The sequence below is a fragment of the Camelus ferus genome, chromosome 2 (assembly GCF_009834535.1).
Source record: "Camelus ferus isolate YT-003-E chromosome 2, BCGSAC_Cfer_1.0, whole genome shotgun sequence".
NCBI classification, from domain to species: Eukaryota; Metazoa; Chordata; class Mammalia; order Artiodactyla; family Camelidae; genus Camelus; species Camelus ferus.
This window is the reverse complement of record NC_045697.1, coordinates 17,553,540-17,571,339: the sequence shown is the minus strand read 5'-3', so window position 1 is coordinate 17,571,339 and position 17,800 is coordinate 17,553,540. Positions and strand designations below refer to the sequence as shown.

At 45.5% G+C, this 17,800-nt stretch overlaps 1 protein-coding gene across 4 annotated transcripts in view; it reads left to right on the top strand.

Annotated features, from left to right (window-relative positions):
- Positions 1–17,800, top strand: part of CCDC149 (coiled-coil domain containing 149) — a 96,311-nt gene that overhangs the window by 77,295 nt on the left and 1,216 nt on the right. Inside the window, exons 10-13 of one of the 4 annotated variants that reach the window (XM_032495016.1) lie at positions 946–1,022; positions 2,419–2,451; positions 7,016–7,132; positions 13,894–16,775. In XM_032495016.1, coding sequence (XP_032350907.1) covers positions 946–1,022; positions 2,419–2,451; positions 7,016–7,132; positions 13,894–14,327 — 661 coding nt within the window. In that variant the 3' untranslated portion in view covers positions 14,328–16,775. Of the gene's footprint in view, positions 1–945; positions 1,023–2,418; positions 2,452–7,015; positions 7,133–13,893; positions 16,776–17,800 lie in introns of those variants that run through there. The other 3 variants (XM_032495000.1, XM_032495028.1, XM_032495009.1) reach the window with 3 other exon arrangements.

Sequence of the window (17,800 nt, the reverse complement as noted above, 5' to 3'; positions counted from 1 at the left end):
ACTATCAAATCATTTCCCAAGTATATTTAATTTTGTGTAGAGTGACGAAGGGGAAATATATGCCCAAATTTATGTCTTTCCATGCATATAGACAACATTTGCCTTCCAAGTAAACAGAGTGATCTTTTCAAATACACGTTCCAGAGCTTAAACATCATGGGGGAGCCAAGGTGGTCACCTCAGAAAGCAATATAATTGTTCTAGTGATTCTGTAATTGCCGAAAGTACTTCTGAAATGCCTGTTTTTTAAAATTCTCTCCAGAGATAATTACAAGCCATGAAAAAAAGGAAAGCATTTATTTCATCACATGTTTTTATTGAACGCCTGCCGTCCACCGTGCATTGTGCTAGCGATCAGGGCTATGGCTATCCTTAAGACGTAGGTTAGGGCTCAGACGGTGGATCTTACTACGTTATTGACTCAAAGTAACATTACAAAGCATGTTCATCCGTCTTACTTGTTATCTTGGTTGTTTCTAAAACTCAGACCCACCCTCAAAGAATCAAGATGTTATACTACTAAGAGTATTTAAAGTTAAATGTCATCTTTAGCAATGAGCAATTCCCAGATAGAAATGATGTCAGATGTTGGGGCAGTGGTGGACTCGTTTGGCTTCCCAGCTGTCTTTGTGGGAGAAGATTCACTTGAATGGCAACATTTTAGTAATTTTTAAAATCATTTTTAATCATTCACTTATATTTTCATACATACTTCACTAGACTATGTGTCTGTGCACATATGTATATATACATACACACATATATACACACGTATATATTCTACACACACACGCACACACTCTGTTTTTAGCATATGTCTTAAATCTCAAAACATTCCTCTATTAGGGCACTAGCAGGCTTCCCAAGTTGCCTGCCCACAACCCTAAGAGCTAATGAGACAGATGTTCACTGATCTGTCTGCCGCCTTTTTCTCCCCTTTCCCAGAATCCTCGGGAATCGGGTGGCTGAACTGGAGAAAAAATTAAGAACCCTGGAAGTTTCTGGTTTGTGGAGCCTTCCAGGTAAGCAGAACTTTGTGAAAATTGTTTTACTTTTTTTTTTTTTTTAAAAAAGGAAGCTCTCACATAATTTGCAGAGGAGGTTTTGCCTTTTTAATTTCTTTTATTTGAAGATCATTGCTGAGAAATGTTTTAAACTTAGAAACCATTTTGGAGGAAATCAGAAAAAAATTAATAAATATGCAAGTTCTCATCCGTGGACCTATGAAGTTTTGCTAACCTAAATTCTGAAATTGTTATTCTATATGTCTGTATATGTTTTATTTTTAACTTTCGTGGATATGGTAAATTGCTTCATTTTTCACCCGTAGGTGTCTTATAAAGATTTGTTCAATTTAATCATTACCCCTTAAAAATGAATATAAGAACTTACAAAAAAATGTATTTAATCATCAGTTCTAAAAATGAATGTACAAACTTACAAAAACTTGTTCAATTTAATCATCAGTCCTAAAAATGAACATAAGAACCAACAATTGCTTTAACCCAAATGCACTTTATAACCTCCTCTCTTCCTCACCCCATTTTTACATAGCTTGAAAATCAAAATTTCCATCAGAGATTTTTTTCCCAGTTGTACAGGGTGTAAAGAAACTGATGTTTCACTTTAATTAGCTATATTTATCCTGTTTGTCTTGGAAAAATAGCTCCCGTCATGAGACCCCCGTCAGCCATTCCCCTTTTTCTTTACACTCTCCCAGAAACTTGTATTTATCATTTTCTACCACCTCCTCTTTCCCTGGAAGCAACTGTGTACATATATTTTTAGCTACTTAACCTTTCCGTACAAACCCTTCTCTCCCCTTGAATCCTATCGGTTGCTTCCTTGTAACATATGAGAAATGAAAATTGCCACAGGGATGTGGACAAAACCACATGTTTTCTTAATGTAAATCTGAATAGCCGCCTTAGGTTGCCTGGAAGTGTGTTTCATAAATTGGAATTTTTAGCAGAGATCCCTTGAACTTGATGTCAAAAGACCTAACAGACCTAATTAATGGCAAGTGCCATCCTGGGGATTTGAATGATCCATTTTGCACAAGAACCTTTTGATGCAGTTAAAACCTTATCTTCTTTGAAGGTCTTTCTTTTATTGCATTGAATTTCAACTTAGGCAAATTTATCATTTATTTGTGCAATCAGATTGCTATTTCTGTGCATGTACTGGAGTTTGGGTTTTTTTTTTTTTTTTTCTCTCCAAATGACTTAGTGAGATTCCACAATGTTTTATTTCTACAACTTATGTAAAAAGATGGGAGTTGAATAAATGAAAGAATGCTGGGAATTTTCTGTCTCTGCTGTTGTTTGGTCTAGGTTAGAATGGCTATTATGCAATAACAATTGTTTCTTTCCTTTCCTTTTTTTTTTTTTTTTTTTTTTTTTTTTTTGCTGCCTGAAGGCCTGAGCTACAATGTTTCAGTAGGATTTGGGAGTATGTTCTATTTGAAATATCTATGTTTGTGGCTAAATAGCAGTGCATTAATATCATCCCTGCATGTAAATAAATAGAAATGTATTCTCTGTGTATCTTTGCACTTTTCTGATTAGGATAGACCATTGAAATAGAGAATTCAATTAGTACAAAGCAAATATTAAACGGTAAAATTAGTTTTCAGGGTGGTGTCTGAATGGATTTTATGCCATAGTCGTGTTTGTTCTAATCTCTGGCCTCTACATAGTTACAAAGTAGGAGAACAGAAAAAAGAGTGGCAATTCCCCCGATCTGACATGGCTTATGTAAAGGCAGTAGCATTGCCCTGGTGCAGTGATGAAGGATGCTGTAATGAGGCATCACCTAATGATCATTTTCAAACCGTGGGTGGGGGGAGGGGAGGCCTCTTTCAGGGCAGATCAGACCAGTCCCCTCTATCCGTTATTGTTCTCAGGTTTCCATTTAATATCCTGAAGGGCGGAGCAAGAGGAAGTATGCTCTTTTCTTCCTCCTCCTCCTTCTCTTCTGCCTCTTTTTCCTCTTCCTCTTCCACTTTTTCCTCCTCTTCTTCCTCTTCCTCTTCCCCCAAGTAAGAGCCAAATCATAGTATTTCAGCCACCTGGAGGGGACTGAGTTCCAGTGGTTTCAGAAAATTGTTTGTGCTCTCTTATTTACCAGCATCCTGAAAAGATCAGTGTCCCCTCTAATAAATCAGCCCATAATATGTTGTTACCTTTTTGAGCATCAACTTTTGTGAATTCAACTCTGTACCAAGCACTGCAGATGTACCCCTTGCCCCCTCTGAGAATCAACAGTCCCACTAGGGCAGTAAGATGAATATACATCAAACAGTGAGAGGAAAGCACAAAATGGTACATGATTAAGTATTAACTAAGTGATAAAGATGTTAATGTGTGAGGGAATAATGTGAAGAGTCGTCAGATGCTAGACCGTGAAGGATGACTGAGAGCAAAAAGTTCAAGGATGGCAAATACTCGGTGTACATTGCACAACACTATTCCCATGCCAGTGGCAGACATTCCTAATCCATCACATCACTCTTCTTTGCTGATCTTTCATGTTAGCCCTCAAAACAGTCTTCCATGTTGGCTTTCCAGGCAGCTACCTCCTGGTCAGAGTTGATATGTGAGAGAAAATATTTTTGCCTTTCCTGATCTAGTGTGATCCCCTCATTTTACATTAGGAAACAGAAGCTCAGGAAGTTAGATGATACCTAAGGCCACAGAAGCAGGTATTAGAATTCAGGTGTTCAGATCTTCACTTCCATGCTCCACCTGTACTGGGGAAGTACAATTCAGAGGAGAGAGACAGGGGATAGATCAGATCAGCTAGGGACTGGTTCTCAAAGCAAGTTGGATTGGAGAAGAATTCAAAGCTGGAACAATCTCTTCCGAGACTCTCATGGACCCCGGTGAACTTGGAGCATGCTGGGCTTGGAGCGTGCTATGATTTTTCTTTGACTCTATTCTTTCCCTCACTCTCTCTGCCAACAATATATAGCTCTCAACGTTGTTTGATAGAGTTGGGGCAAATGTGTGATCTTGCTGGGAACTAGACAAGTCTAACAGATGTCAAAGCCACAGAGAGATCATCTGGATAGCAAAGTGTCCTCCAGACTATTTAACAAGTCCCTGAGAGGTATGAAAGGAATGGGGCTATTTTGAGGAATCCACAGGGCAGGCTGGTTGGCCACACGCTTCAGGAAGGAACGACCCTCCATCCTCCCCAGCTCCCTACATATCGTCCTCATTCTCCCAGCCGTTTCCTGGCGTCTGCAGGTGAGGATGGTGTTTGGGGGGCCTGAGGGGCAGTTTCCTGCATGCACGCATACTCTGACAAGAAACACTGAGAGCCACAAAAAAATCTGGCAAGAGCAGAGCCTGGCTCTTGAAGCTTTTCATTTTAATTCTCTGTTCTCCACTCTCAGCATCAGCCTGAGAAGGAAAATGTGTATTTTGAAAGTAGCTGATACATTTTGGAGAAGGAGATGAGCGATGCTGTGTTATGGGGAATCCAGTAGGGCTTCCAAAAACTCAGACACCAGTTGAAGGGAAGGGCCTGTGTGACTTACATTGGTTGTGGTTTGAATCTAGTCTGTGTATCACCCTCATGTCACTCCTCATCCCCACCCCACCCCGCCCCGTCCCAAGGACCAAAATGGAACTAGGAGACAGCAGACCATCAGATTAGACCTCAATTTAGTCAACACAGATAGAACCTGGGCTTAGTCAGAAACAATAGAGCTGAGAGCCTTCTAAGGAAGGTCTTTGAATTCTTCAAATATTTTACAAAAACCCAATCTTGACATTTTACCAAATGGTAAAATGGTCTCTGCAGGCAGGGAATTCAGAAGGTATTTCTTTTCTCCTCAACCCCCGCCTTGATTGGACATGGATGAGGAGTGGCTTCTGCTTCCCTTCTCCGCACGCCTGGTGCTCAGATTCTTGGAGGAGTTTAATGTGCTGGTACCAGCATTCTTGAGGCATCACTGATGATGCCCTGTAGCTGGGGGGACCATGGAGACACTGGGCCCTAGAGAGTCCCTCACAATAGGAGGACTGAGGCTTTCTCTCCAGCTGTCGTCGTCACCCAGCTGCAGCCAGCTCACAACTCTGCCCATAATTCTGACTCTTTGGCCACCAGCACAGAGGGGACTTGGAAGGTTGGATGCAACACAGAGGGCAGAGTGTGCCTCTTACTGAGTCCCTGTAAGGATAGAGAGTTTCCAGCCTACTTGAAAGAGAAAGATGAGTCAGGAATTGCCGTCCTGTCCCTGACTTGGGGACAGTAACTTGCCCTGGTGGAGAGAAAGAAAAGAAGTCGAACTGAGGCATCTGCTATGGGTTCATAACAGCCATTAGTCCCTCGAGGTATTTCTAGATTGTATCTTTGCTGCACAAAGGGAGACCTGATTGGATTGACCTCATTGTGAAAACCTCTTAACAATATCCCAAGCTGCAGCTCAATGGTCCTCTTTGGGAAGCCTCTCCAGACCGTGGCCCTGAAGATTTCTGGATTTATTCCACATGAGACTTCAGGGTCAGCTCCTATCAGATTTCTCTTCTCCTGGGATGACCCTCAGATAGCAGAAGCCAGAGAGTGCTGGCTGCTCATAGCACTCTCCATCGGCCTGAGGCAGCTGCGAGCCCCATGCTTACCAAGACGTCAGGATTCCCAAGAACGCATCAGCTGTGTATTCAAACAGCCATCTGCTATTTACGAAGCACCTAGTGTATACCCAACTCTCTACTACGGAACTGGAAATCGAGTTAATAGGACATGGCCTACGGGAGGGTAGTATTTAAACAAGTGGAGGGCTCAGAGGTGCAGTCCGCGGTTTGCCTGGCTCTCCAAGAGTGAACATCTTTACCCAAATACCATTCTGTGCCCTGGCAACCCTGAAACTGAGCAGATTCATAGAACTTTAGAGCTTCTGATCTGAGCCCCAGAGACATTCAGTGACTTGGCTTCAGATAAGGTCTCACCCAAAGTCAGACAGCTGAGCCTGGAGCGTGGGCTGGGCCACGGCCCCTGGGCTTTTCGCTGTTGGCATGGTGGTTCCCACTGAGAGAATCCTCGGGGCTCATTGGCAGGGGTTTGGGATCAAATCCTGCGTGTGGGGCCTTCCTGACCACTGGGGCAGCATCACCTCATGTGCACGTGTTTTGTGTCTGTGTGTCTGTGTTCACCAAGCTCACGCTTCAAAGCCACACCTCCCTGCTCCTCACCTCCATGACTTGCCATGGCCTTGAAAACAGAGTTGTGATGGTTTTCCTTTTCCTTCTCTTTGCCTCAAACTGTCTCTCTCCCCTTAGGGAGTTCATATGAATCGATAAAAGCGTTTGCCTGGTGTGCGCCTCTGTGTTCTAAGTAGAGTTTCGCTGTTATCATTTGGGGAACCTGATACTACCTGCTTTATGCCAGTTATTATTCAGTTTAAATGACCACATGGAATTAAATCAGACCTGCTGAGTATGGCAGTTCAGTCTACACTCTAAAGTAGTCATTTCAACACGTGACATCTGTTGAGCACTGACGTAACGTCTCCGAGCTTTATGTGGACCCGTTTACTTTCTCACCGCCCTCCCACGTGGTGGGCGCTGTTATTCCTCATTTTACAGATGAGGTGCTCTGAGGCTCAGAGTGACTTGCCCGAGGCCACCCAGCTAGCAAGTGATGGGGTCCAGAACACAAAGAGGACAGCGTGGCCCTCGAAGCTCCACTGCTGTTGCGATTGCTATTGTCGCACCCAAATCAGAGTCACCCAAATTTCAGCAGACATAGCAGGCGGCCCCTTAGTGGTGGCACTTGTGGGCAGCCATGTCCTGAGTGGACTCTAGGATTCACAGACAGCTGGCCCTGGACCTCACTGCCCTGACCTCACCCTGCAGAAAGGGCCTGCTGGCTGTTTCCCTTCCCCAGCACTCCCTATGATTGAGGAAGGTGCCCTGTCACCCAAACAGCCAGCCTCTTGTGTAGGGCTGAATGTGACCACGATTCCACTGGTGACATAATATGTCCATTTTCCCCTTTTCTGTAACAGGGGGCAAGGACACCATACTGTTCGGCGACCCCACTCTTCCCACCACACAGAGGTCGAGATCCCCGCTGCTGAAGTTCGTGGAGCAGCCCACTGAGAACAAAGCGAGTCCCAAGGACGGTAAGCAGACCTTGATTTCTCGCTCTTTGGCTGGACTGTGCCCGGCACAGGGGCTCAGCGGACATCAGTCCTTCCCCTTCCCATGGCTTCTGCGGTACCTCGTGTTTCCTCTTATTGCATACGTGGGTTTGTCTTGCTTGGAGCTTCTGGCAGAAGAACATGGGCCCCTGCACTCTCAGTGTGGTGGCACAGAGGTGACAAGTGAGGGCTCAGACCCTCCTGCACTGTTAGTGGGAATATAATTTGGTGCAGCCACTAAGGAAAACAGTATGGAGGTTCCTAAGAAAACTAAAAATAGACTTACCCTATGATCCAGCAATCCCACTCCTGAGCATATATCCAGGGAAAACTCCAATTCGAAAAGATACATGCATCCCAATGTTCATAGCGGCACTATTTACAATAGCTAAGATATGGAAGCAACCTAGATGTCCAGCGACAGATGACTGGATAAAGAAGATGTGGTATATATATGCAATGGAGTACTACTCAGCCACAAAAAAGAATGACATAATGCCATGTGCAGCAACGTGAATGGACCTAGAGTTTATCATACTAAGTGAAGTCAGACAGAGAAAGAAAAATATTATATGACATTGCTTATATGTGGAATCTGAAGAAAAAATGACACAAATGAACTTATTTAAAAAACAGAAAGAGAGGAGAGGGTTTAGCTCAATGGAAGAGTGCATGCCCAGCATGCATGGGGTCCTGGGTTCAATCCTCAGTACCTCCATTAATAAATAAATTTACCTCCCCCCAAAATAAAAAAGTAAAAAATAATTTTTAAAAAAATCTAAGTTTAAAAAAAAAAAAAGAAACAGAAAGAGACTCACAGACACAGAAAACAAACTTATGGTTACCAAAAAGGAAAGGGGGGAGGATAAATTGGGAGTTTGGGATTAGCAGATACGAACTACTATATACAGAATAAACAAACAACAAGGTCCTACTATATAGCACAGGGAACTGTATTTAATATATTGTAATAACCAACAATGAAAAAGAATATGAAAAAAGAATATATATACATATATGTATAACTGAATCACTGTGCTAACACCAGACACTAACACAACGGTGTGAATCAACTATACTTAAAGAAAAGAGCAAGGGCTCAGGATTTGAACCACTGGGTTCATATTCCAGCCCCACGTCATACTGGCTGTGAGGACTTGGACTAGTAACCTTAGCTCAGTTTCCTTACCTACAAGATGGTGAGGTGATGGTGCCAACCACAGGGAAGTCTTGGCACATTGCCTGGCACATGGTAAGTGGTCCGGGAATCAGTTGACTGGAGGGAAAAACCTTCTCTGGCAGGCACACTTTCTGGAGGCAGTGTGTTTTGAAGGGGATCAAGGCCCCATTTAGGGTGCCAGATGAAACAACAGGGGGAAGAACCAGATCTCTTCCTAGGTGGCAGCCTTGTTTCCCCCACTAAACTGTCCTTCACATCTTGGTTTTGCTCGCCTTCCTTCTCCACCCACAGTGTGGTTGTCAGCTCCCAAGATGGCCCCAAATGAGCTCCACTTCCTGGTATTTGTGCCCTGGTGTCATCCTCTCCCATCTTGTATCAGGGTTGGTCTGGGCAATGAATAGGTTATGGCAGAAGTGATGGTGTGTGACTTCTGAGCTAGGTTATAAAAGACGGGGCATCTGCCTTGCTCTGTCCTGGATCACTCTGGAGGAAGCTGGCTGCCATGTCTTAAAGGGACTTGAGCAGCCCTACGTGCTCTTCACGTGGTCTGGAACTGAGGCCTCCAGCGATCAGCCATGTGAGTGAGCCATGTTGGAGGCAGATTCTCCAGCCCCAGTCAAGCCTTCAGATGACGACTACACTGGTTAACATTTTAATGACAACCACATTAGAGACCACCAGCAAGAACCATCCAGATAAACTGCTCCCAGGCTTCTGAGTCTTAAGCTGCTAAGTTTTGAGGTTTTCCTGCCTCCCAGAATCTCCAGGCTTCATCCCATCTTCATCCTGCTGCTGTAGGGCAAAGCTTCTAGAGTGCAGCTTTCCATCATGCTTGTACTCTGCTCACAAATCTCCAGTGGCTTCCATCCGTCTCTTGTTAGCAATTATGTAACATCACCCCCAAACTTAGAACTTAAGGCAACAGCTATGTATTATTTATCATGAGGCTTTGAATCAGACTGCTAGTCTGAGCTGGGTTCAGCAAGGCTCACTCATGCTGCGGTACAGCTGTGTTTTGAAACCTATCCAGATCACACAGATTAGTGCACGGAATAGTAAGAGGAGAAGCCAGGACAAGTCTGGGATTTCACCAGAGAGGTTCCCCAAGTACACACGAGGAGAATTCCAGGAGAGAGCTCCTGACTCGGTGCTTTCCACACTGGCCGGAAGATCAGGCTGGGCCTTTCCAGCCAGCAGCATGTGGCTGTCTGCAAGGCTGGCCTGTAACGCGCCACGGCCCGCTGTGCAGTCTGGGACATGACTTGGCTGGTGTTCATCCCCTGCAAACATCCAGTGTCCCCGTGGAGATCCAACGCCCTCTGCCTTCTCTGGGCTCACTGAGTCCCCGGAGGGCCCATGCCTTCTAACGTGACATGGAATCTGAGCCTGGCTTGATTTTCACAAGGGTGGCATAAGTAATGGCCTGATTCAAAATGATAGCTTCCAGAGTTCCATCATTAGCTCTCATTGTTCAAACCCATCCTTCGCCAGCTCGGGTGGCAACAAGGAAGCATTTATGTAGCTGCTGTCGGTATCTGGGGTGGCCTCATCACCGCTGCGTCTCTGATTAATTCCGACTGAAATCAGCTCACACTCGGGAGGACAAAGCCGTCAGAGACCAGTTAAGACAAATGTGCCCTTTGGGCCAGTGGGTGGGGGAGGACCCATTTTTAGGAGACTAGCAATCTTTTCTACAAAGAGCTACTGTTTCTTCATCTTCTAGAGAAAATATTTTTCGTTTCCGCACTGTTTGTGTGCTAATGCATTTGTATCGGCTGATTGCTTCATCATTATTGACGTGTGTATTGTTATTAATAAGTATTAATGATACTAATTCTGTTTGCTAAAACAGCACAGAATAATTACTATTGGGGGTAATAATGTTTTCCTGTTCTGAGCTATCTGAAATCTTTCTTTTTGGAAATAGCAATGCTATGCGTCTGTTCTCAAAGGAAAAATAAAACTCCCACAGCTTAAGAGTCAACAGAATCAGAGAGTTAAAGGAAAATTTTGCTCCCACAGCAAGTAACCAGAGGTCCTAGTTCCAAGAGCAACAGTCAAAGTATCTTCAGTAACTTTTCTTTGTCGTCTGAGAGTGACTTGAATATACTGTTTAGATATCTTCTGGATAAACAAAAGGGAGAAGAAGATTGGTAAATCCTGGTGTTGACCCGTAATCCAGTCTCAGCCTGGCCCCTACAGCTTTGTAGCCCTGAGACAGAAAATCTAGGCTTTCTCAGAGAAAACCCAGATAGGACCAAACAAGAGAGTTACAGCCCTGTCCATCCTCTTACGGCAGCTGTGTCTGCACGTATGGTGATGACAGTGGTGTTGCTCTCCCCCCCATCCCCAAAAAGTTAAGAAGTTCTCGCTGGTAATCTCAGAGGTTTGCCATTTTCAAAAAAGATTCATGCGTCTGGACATGAGCGGAATGTCATCTAAAGAAATCGCACAAGGCAAAGGACTGGCGACCAAAAGGCCCCGGTGTAATGAGACCACCTTCCCTTAGATGTAAATTAAGGTACAGAAGATTGACCTGACCCACAGTGAAAACACTGCAAATGGTTTAGGGGTTAGGTTGTTATGGATAAGGTTAATTAATTTTTCAGGGGCACCAGAATATACTATTAAGTGTCCTGGAAGAAGTAATTTCATAAGAGTAATTTCCAGAAGGAGTTTATTCATCTCACGTTGGTGAAAAATTCAGCCACGGAAAGGACCATAATTTACTCCTTTTGAATAAAGCTTCTTGCACGATGCCAGAAACTTGCTCGTTTTGACTCGGTGCTTCCCATGTCTCCTGCACAACCACTATAACATTTGTCATTTGTTAGCATGAAAATGATGTGATTGTTTCTCTGTGCGACCTCAGATGTAGCTAAACGTTTGTGTGAGTTAGAAATCTCTTTTTTTCTGCAAGTGCCACTTTAAGAACTTTTAGGGTAGCAACCTGAATGCAACCTGGAGCAAACGAATTCGAGGATTGCTTCCATTTATTAATGGATGGTATTTAAATATATGTACTCCTATATTCACTTATTCACGCATCCATGTATATGTCTGTAGATTCAAACATTTAATAAGCTATTTATTGCACCCCCCACCATAAAACATTGGCAACATTAACAAATTAATCAGATGAGATTTTATACTTCAGGTGGTTTTTATAAGCTAATTATACATAAGTTACAATGGAAAGGTAAAAAAGTAAAAAGTATGAAGTTCCCTTAGAGTTCCAGACACAACCTTGTGGGGATTTGGACAGTGGGGAGAGTACTTCCCAGCAGATTAAATCAAATAGGCTTCATGAAGGAGGTGGAGGTCAAGTTCGCTTTTGAGGTTGGTCATCTGGGTGCATCAAGGAATGAGAGTCATGGAGGAATCAACCACCAAAGCAAAGGCAGCAGAAGGCAGGGCTGCATGCCTTGGAGGGTTCAGTGTGGCTGGAGTGTAGGGATGGAAGGGGAGTTGGCATGGCAAGTAGATGGATGTTGGGTCACTGAAAGCCTCGACTGTCAGGAGAAGAGCTTAGGCTTTGTTCCTAGGGCAGGGGCAGCCTTTGAAGGTTTTAGAGCCGAGGAAAGGAACGCATGGTTGGACTTGTTTCAGTGCTAGTGCTTCTTGCACTGTAATGTGCACCCGCGTCACCTGAGATCTTATCAAAATGCATCTTCTGAGCCAGTAGGTCTGGGGTAGGGCCTGAGACCCTGCCTGTCTAACAGGCTCCCAGATGAGGCTGCCAGTGGTGGTCCTTGGACCCTACTTTGAGTAGCAAAGCTTTAGGGAAGGCCCCTCTCCTGACAGGTTGGATGACAGCAAGAGGAGACTACCAGCAAAGGAACCTGTCAGGAACCAACCCACGTTATCCTGGCTGAACAGATCTGAATGGTTATTTTTTTAAAAATTAAGGCTTGCTTTATTCACTCATTTATACATTCACGAATGTCACTGTAAACACGAGTAATGGTCTCATTTTCAGGTGTGACACTGAGGCCAGCGAGTTCTTAGGAGAGTAATAACATAGTTGTCCGTGACTAAACACAGGCTTTCGAGTGTATAAAAGATTGGGTCGAATTTCTGTCCCTGGGGAATTTCTATGGTCATCAAAAAGGCTAAAGAGAAAGAAAACAGCTTATTTTGAATGTGAGAAGCAAAAAGATATCAGAAGAACTAGAGGACTGGGGTGTGAGGGTCAAGTTCTGCCTGGCTGAGCTGACCCACAGTCCCCTTCCCCAGTGACCAGCCTATCGGTTGTCACACCCACCACTCTGTCTACAAGCATCTTCTCTTCCTTCATTGCTGTCCACCCCTTCTTCATCTTAGCTGTTTCATTTCAGTCTTATGGTCCATCTGATCTCACTAATATCTCATGTCTTCTAGCGTTTCTCAGAGTTTTTGCCAGGGTTCAGCCTTGTTAAAGTTTCTTAAGACTTTTAAACACTTGATTAGGTAAACAAATGCTTTAAAATGCATCCAGTTATTTAATTTAATAAATGGATGCATGGTCAGAACAGATCAACTTCCTTCCAAACCTTCTACAGTTCTCCATTAGCTCCCCCCAGTCCCAGCTTTTGGCCTGAAAGCACACCTGCATGTATCTGATACAGGCCTGATGGCAGTGGGTTCTACCCTGGTTCCGTCGGAGGAACCAGGAAGTGTTCCCGGGCCCCCTCACCCCTGGAGCCCCTCACCCAGGCTGAAATCAGCCCAGCAAGACTCTTCCACACATTTCTTCACTGTTCGGCCTGAGGACTAAGAAAATCTTGGGAACCTCAGGTCTGGTGCTGAATGCGCTAAGAATTCACTCCCCGAATACCTCCCAGTTGTGCAGAACCACTGTTGGTTATTAGGTCTGAAAGGGACATCAGAGAGTCCTGTCTCTCATTTTGTATCTGAGAAAAGGAGGCCAGGCAGGTCCTCCTGATTACAAAGCAAGCAAATAGGAAAATGGGGGCTAGATTCTGGCTCTGAGGGTCCCGCATCCTCTCCCATCCCCTCCAGTTACAGCTGAAGAACTTCTCTTATCCACGTTTAGAAAGAACAACTTAGTGGGGAGGGGAAGAGGGCTTGAAGCTGCTTTTGCATGTAACATTTTATTGAAATTGAGGAAGTACCAGCAGTCTGCATCATAGAATGAGGTGCTGATGGAGATTGGGAGGTGGGGCACTCAGTCCCTCCCAAACTGCTCCTTCTGTTCCCCACACTGAAAGCAGCCAGAACCTCTTTTCATTACTAAAGGTCTTCCTGAGCTACAGAACCTATGAAACCTTTGTCCTCAGTTTAAATATTTAATGGGCACGAGCCATCATCAGGGAGCGAAGGAGGAGATAACCAGGTGCCTGGAAAGGATGGGTTATGGACATGGCCCACGTGCTCCCCTTCCCTCCATTAATGACACAGTAATCACCAGAGTGGCTGCTTTCTTTTCTGTGGGTCATGTGTTCCCTTTAACAGCATTTTCTATCCCAGAGGCCCTGCGACAGTGGGCCAGAGGTTGGGAGGAGATGGGAGGTGAGGGCTGACTTCCAGCAGAAGGTTTGATGCTGTCCCCGGTCTGTTTCAGGGGAGGTTCGGAAGCAAGAACAAGACAAAAGTCACATGACTGCTGAGGCGTTGACAGCGTGGGAGGATGCTGGGAGGCCCGCTGTCAGCTCCCCAGCAAATCAGAGCCCCAGGAACCAACGCAAACACTTTCTTGCCTCATTAGCCCAGCTACCTTCTGAGGGAGAAGAAGTAAACAGGCCTGGAGGGGAAATTGTGAAACTGACAGAGGAGCAGGAGCCTACAGGACCAGCAGGGGTTGGAAGAGAGAGTCCCCTGCAGGGTCAGAGGGACGAGATGGGGCCACCTCTGCCTGGCTTAGCTGCCAACGGGGCGTGCCCCAAATCTTGCCACAACTCCTCTGAGTCCAGCCAGCCAGTGGCCGAAGCTTCCACCCTGGAAGACGGCAAGGAGACCCCAGAGGTGGGAAGCATAAGGAACACCACGAAAACATGAAGGGGAAAGAGATCGGGCATGATGACACGTTGACGGCACTGGGGACAGTAAAGAACTAAACCTCAGAACAGCTCACCAAAGTCTCTTTCTCCTAAAACACCCCCAAGCCTGCAAGTGAGGAAGGACACAGATCCTGTCGCAAACTGTGAATATTCTGATGAGGCCAGCACAGTTTGATTTATTAAATGCGGGTCCTCAAGCTTCTCGGTGTCATCTCTTTCCGCTGAAGATGCGCTGCTGTGAACATGGCCAGTCACAGAAGTGGGTCGGCCATATGGCTGGTTTTTGGCCTCCATCTTTCTGTCAGCATTTGTTTTATTAGACATAAGATGTTTTTCTATTAGCATTTAAAGTTGTCAATCAAAATTATAGGAAGAGCTTGAAAGGGATGGGGTTTTTAATCAGGTCCCTGTCTTTGTAATGTAGAGAAAGGTGTAATTGAGCATAATGGGTCCAGAGGGCGCCCCGCTCCACTCCGTCATGTCAGGGCCCGTCGGGCCTCCCGGCGTGGGTGTTCTTGGCAGCCTGCCTGAAGCACTGTCTGTGCACTGTCTGTCGTGGCAGCGACCAGCAGGTGGAAAGGGGCTTAAGAGGGCTCAGAAGGTTAGGCTTCCGGTTTGAAATCCGCAGCCCCCGTGGAGACCCGTTTGCTGACTGCGAGAGCTGAGTTTTCCAGCCTGTAATTCTAGAGGATTAATCGACCTGGAGTGATGGGGGCGTTGTGGATAAGCAGGGAGGATGGGGACTCCAGTGGTGTTTGATTTTTTGTTTCTGAGATGAGAGCAGAACCTGGAAGTGCTGGTTCTCTCCGCTCAGCCTGGGCTGGTATAGGGTTCTATGGTCATGTGAGGTTGGAGCCAATCCAGCTGCTTAGGGCCAAGCCAGTTTCCCCCACCACCCGTCACTCCGACAGAGCACTGTGGCTGCCTCCTCGGGAGCGCCAGGTACTGGGGTTTTAAAGACAAGGCGCTGGGGAGTCTGTAGCTCAGCGGTAGAGCTCATTCTTAGCATGCACGAGGTCCTGGTTTCAATCCCCAGAATCTCCATTAAAAAAAAAAAAAACTTGAAAAAAAAGGCATTACCAAAAATTAAATAAATAATAAATAAATAAAGACAGAGCTCATGACCCTAGAGTGGAAAGAAAGGAGAAAACAAAGTAACCTCGTCAGCCTGGGGAGGGGACTGTGGAACCAAGTTCAAGCTCCAAGAGCAGGAAAGCAGAGTGGTCACCCCTACCTGCTTCTTTACTTGGGGATAAAATTAGCTTTTCTAGGCAGCATCTGGCACTGCAGTACATTGAAGGCTCATCAAACGACAGACCTTTCTTTGTGCTGAACTCAGTTCATTTCCCCAGAAAGACCTAATATCAGATCCCAAAGCTTGAAACGCCCCTGAGAACCAGAATCACTCCTTTGAGAGACTCTCCTGCAGGGAAAAGAGAAGCTCCCGAGGTGGGAGAGGTAGAAAATTCAGCAATTCATCCTAAAAATTGGCTGTTTAGACCAGGCTTGTGATCTCAAGTGTGAATCCCACATGCAGGTGGCCAGCCACCCCACCACCACCACTTCCCTGCCACATGTCATCTCCTGGCATCACTCGGACAGCAGGGTAGGACCTGTCACACTTGCTGTCTCGCTCTGAAGGAGGGCAAGGTGCAGACCAGAAGGTCCCATGCTTTGCCAGAAGCACCCTGGGTGGACCTCCAGCTGATTTCTTCCCGCTCACTAGAGGTCACCCCCACTGGCGGAACGTGGGCACACCTGCATCTGTGCACTCTGGCCCCTGGTGAGCTGGACACACATCGGCCCCTGCCTGCCAGGCCCCAATGCCCCATTCATCCCTCTGTGCTCCAGCCTCTCCCCTTCCCCAGACCCAAGAAGGTCACTTCTCTCCAGGAAGGTCACTTCTGCAGCTGCAAAGCTTGCCCCGGCCAGCAGCCATGGAAATAATTTTCCTGCCGCACCAGGCCTAAATTCTCTGTAAATGTTCAGCACTACTGCATATGATGCCAGAGCCACCAAAAGCAAACACAGCCAGATTGAATACAATAATAATAAAAAGAAAAATCTCTCCCTACAGAAGCCTTGGTTTTGACACATAGTTGGCCAGGTGTCCGTCTTGAGGGCCCATTCAACACCTTCTGGAAAGCAGGGCTTGTAGTAAAATTCAACACATTCCATCATGGGCAAGAAAACTGCAGGAAGTCCCAGAGCCTGGGGCTCAGGGCAGGGGGTCATAGGGAGCGATAACCTAAATTCTGTGTGTTCAGTCAGCCTGATAGGGGGAGGTCTTCTGTTATTAGGTGGAATTGGAGCCAATAAGTTGATCCAGTCACATTTGTAACCTTGACCACGCCCCATACGCAGATGTGACACTGTCCCACCTCTGCTATCCTAACCCAACATGATTCTTCTGTTCCACAGACATTAAAAAGAGTTTCAGCAATTACTTATGGTTGTCATTTGTCTTTTTAAGAGTCATTGTGGAAGTGTGCTTTATTCTGTCCCCTACTCTACTAGATAACTCTCAAAAGTAGGGCATTCCAGGGCTGGTTCATTCAAGTAAGTTATCAAGGATCTGGTCTTCATGCTCTGCTGCCTCAGTGTCAGCTATTCTCTCGTGCTAACAAGTTGGCTGCAACAGCTCCAGCCATCACCTGTTCACACATCTTGTCCACAGGCAGAAGGAAGTTTCTCACTGTGTGTGTGTGTGTGTGTGTGTGTGTGTGTGTGTGTGTGTGTATTTTAAAAGCAGGTAACCCAGTTCTTGTCACATTTCATTGATCAGAATTGTCACATGCCTATGTCTAAAACAATCCTTAGTAAGGAAGATGGAATTATTACTGTTATGGGTTTACGTTCATCAAGATCACCCTCTGAACTGGGCAGGGGTCCTGTCCCTGGAGATGCAGACTCTAAAAGGGTGAACACTAAAACAAAGTCAGGTCTTTGTGTGTAGGGAGTTGGGAGTAGGTTTGAGAAGGCCACCAACAGCATTGTCTCCGCCCCCCACATGTCTGTTCTTGTTTTGTTTTCTTGTTTCTTTGAAAAGTCAGAATATCATGCTACTGAGGAGAATGGAGTTGGAGGGAGGGGCAATTGTTGTTTGTTGTTTGTTAAGAAAAATACCATCTCATCTCTCCATTTCCCTGGCTTCTTTAGCATCCGACCTGTTTTGTAGCTGGAGTATTCCCTCCTTTGTTTACCTCTTCAAGTGTGTCGGTCCTTCCATTATTTTTCCAGCTCAGTTGCCAGCAGAATGCAGAACAGTCTGGATAAATGAAACAGAGCTGACAGGTCTCTTAATGAAAGCTTGTTTGCACACACTGCATTTCTTATGATCGCTCTGTACCTGAGAGCCTGTAGGTGTGGATTTTTACATATGAGTGTTTGTCGTTCTTTTAATTAAGGCTGGTGGAAATGGATTGGTTTTTGTAAAACAGGCATTTCTCATCCCTAACTCTTCTTGCTGTG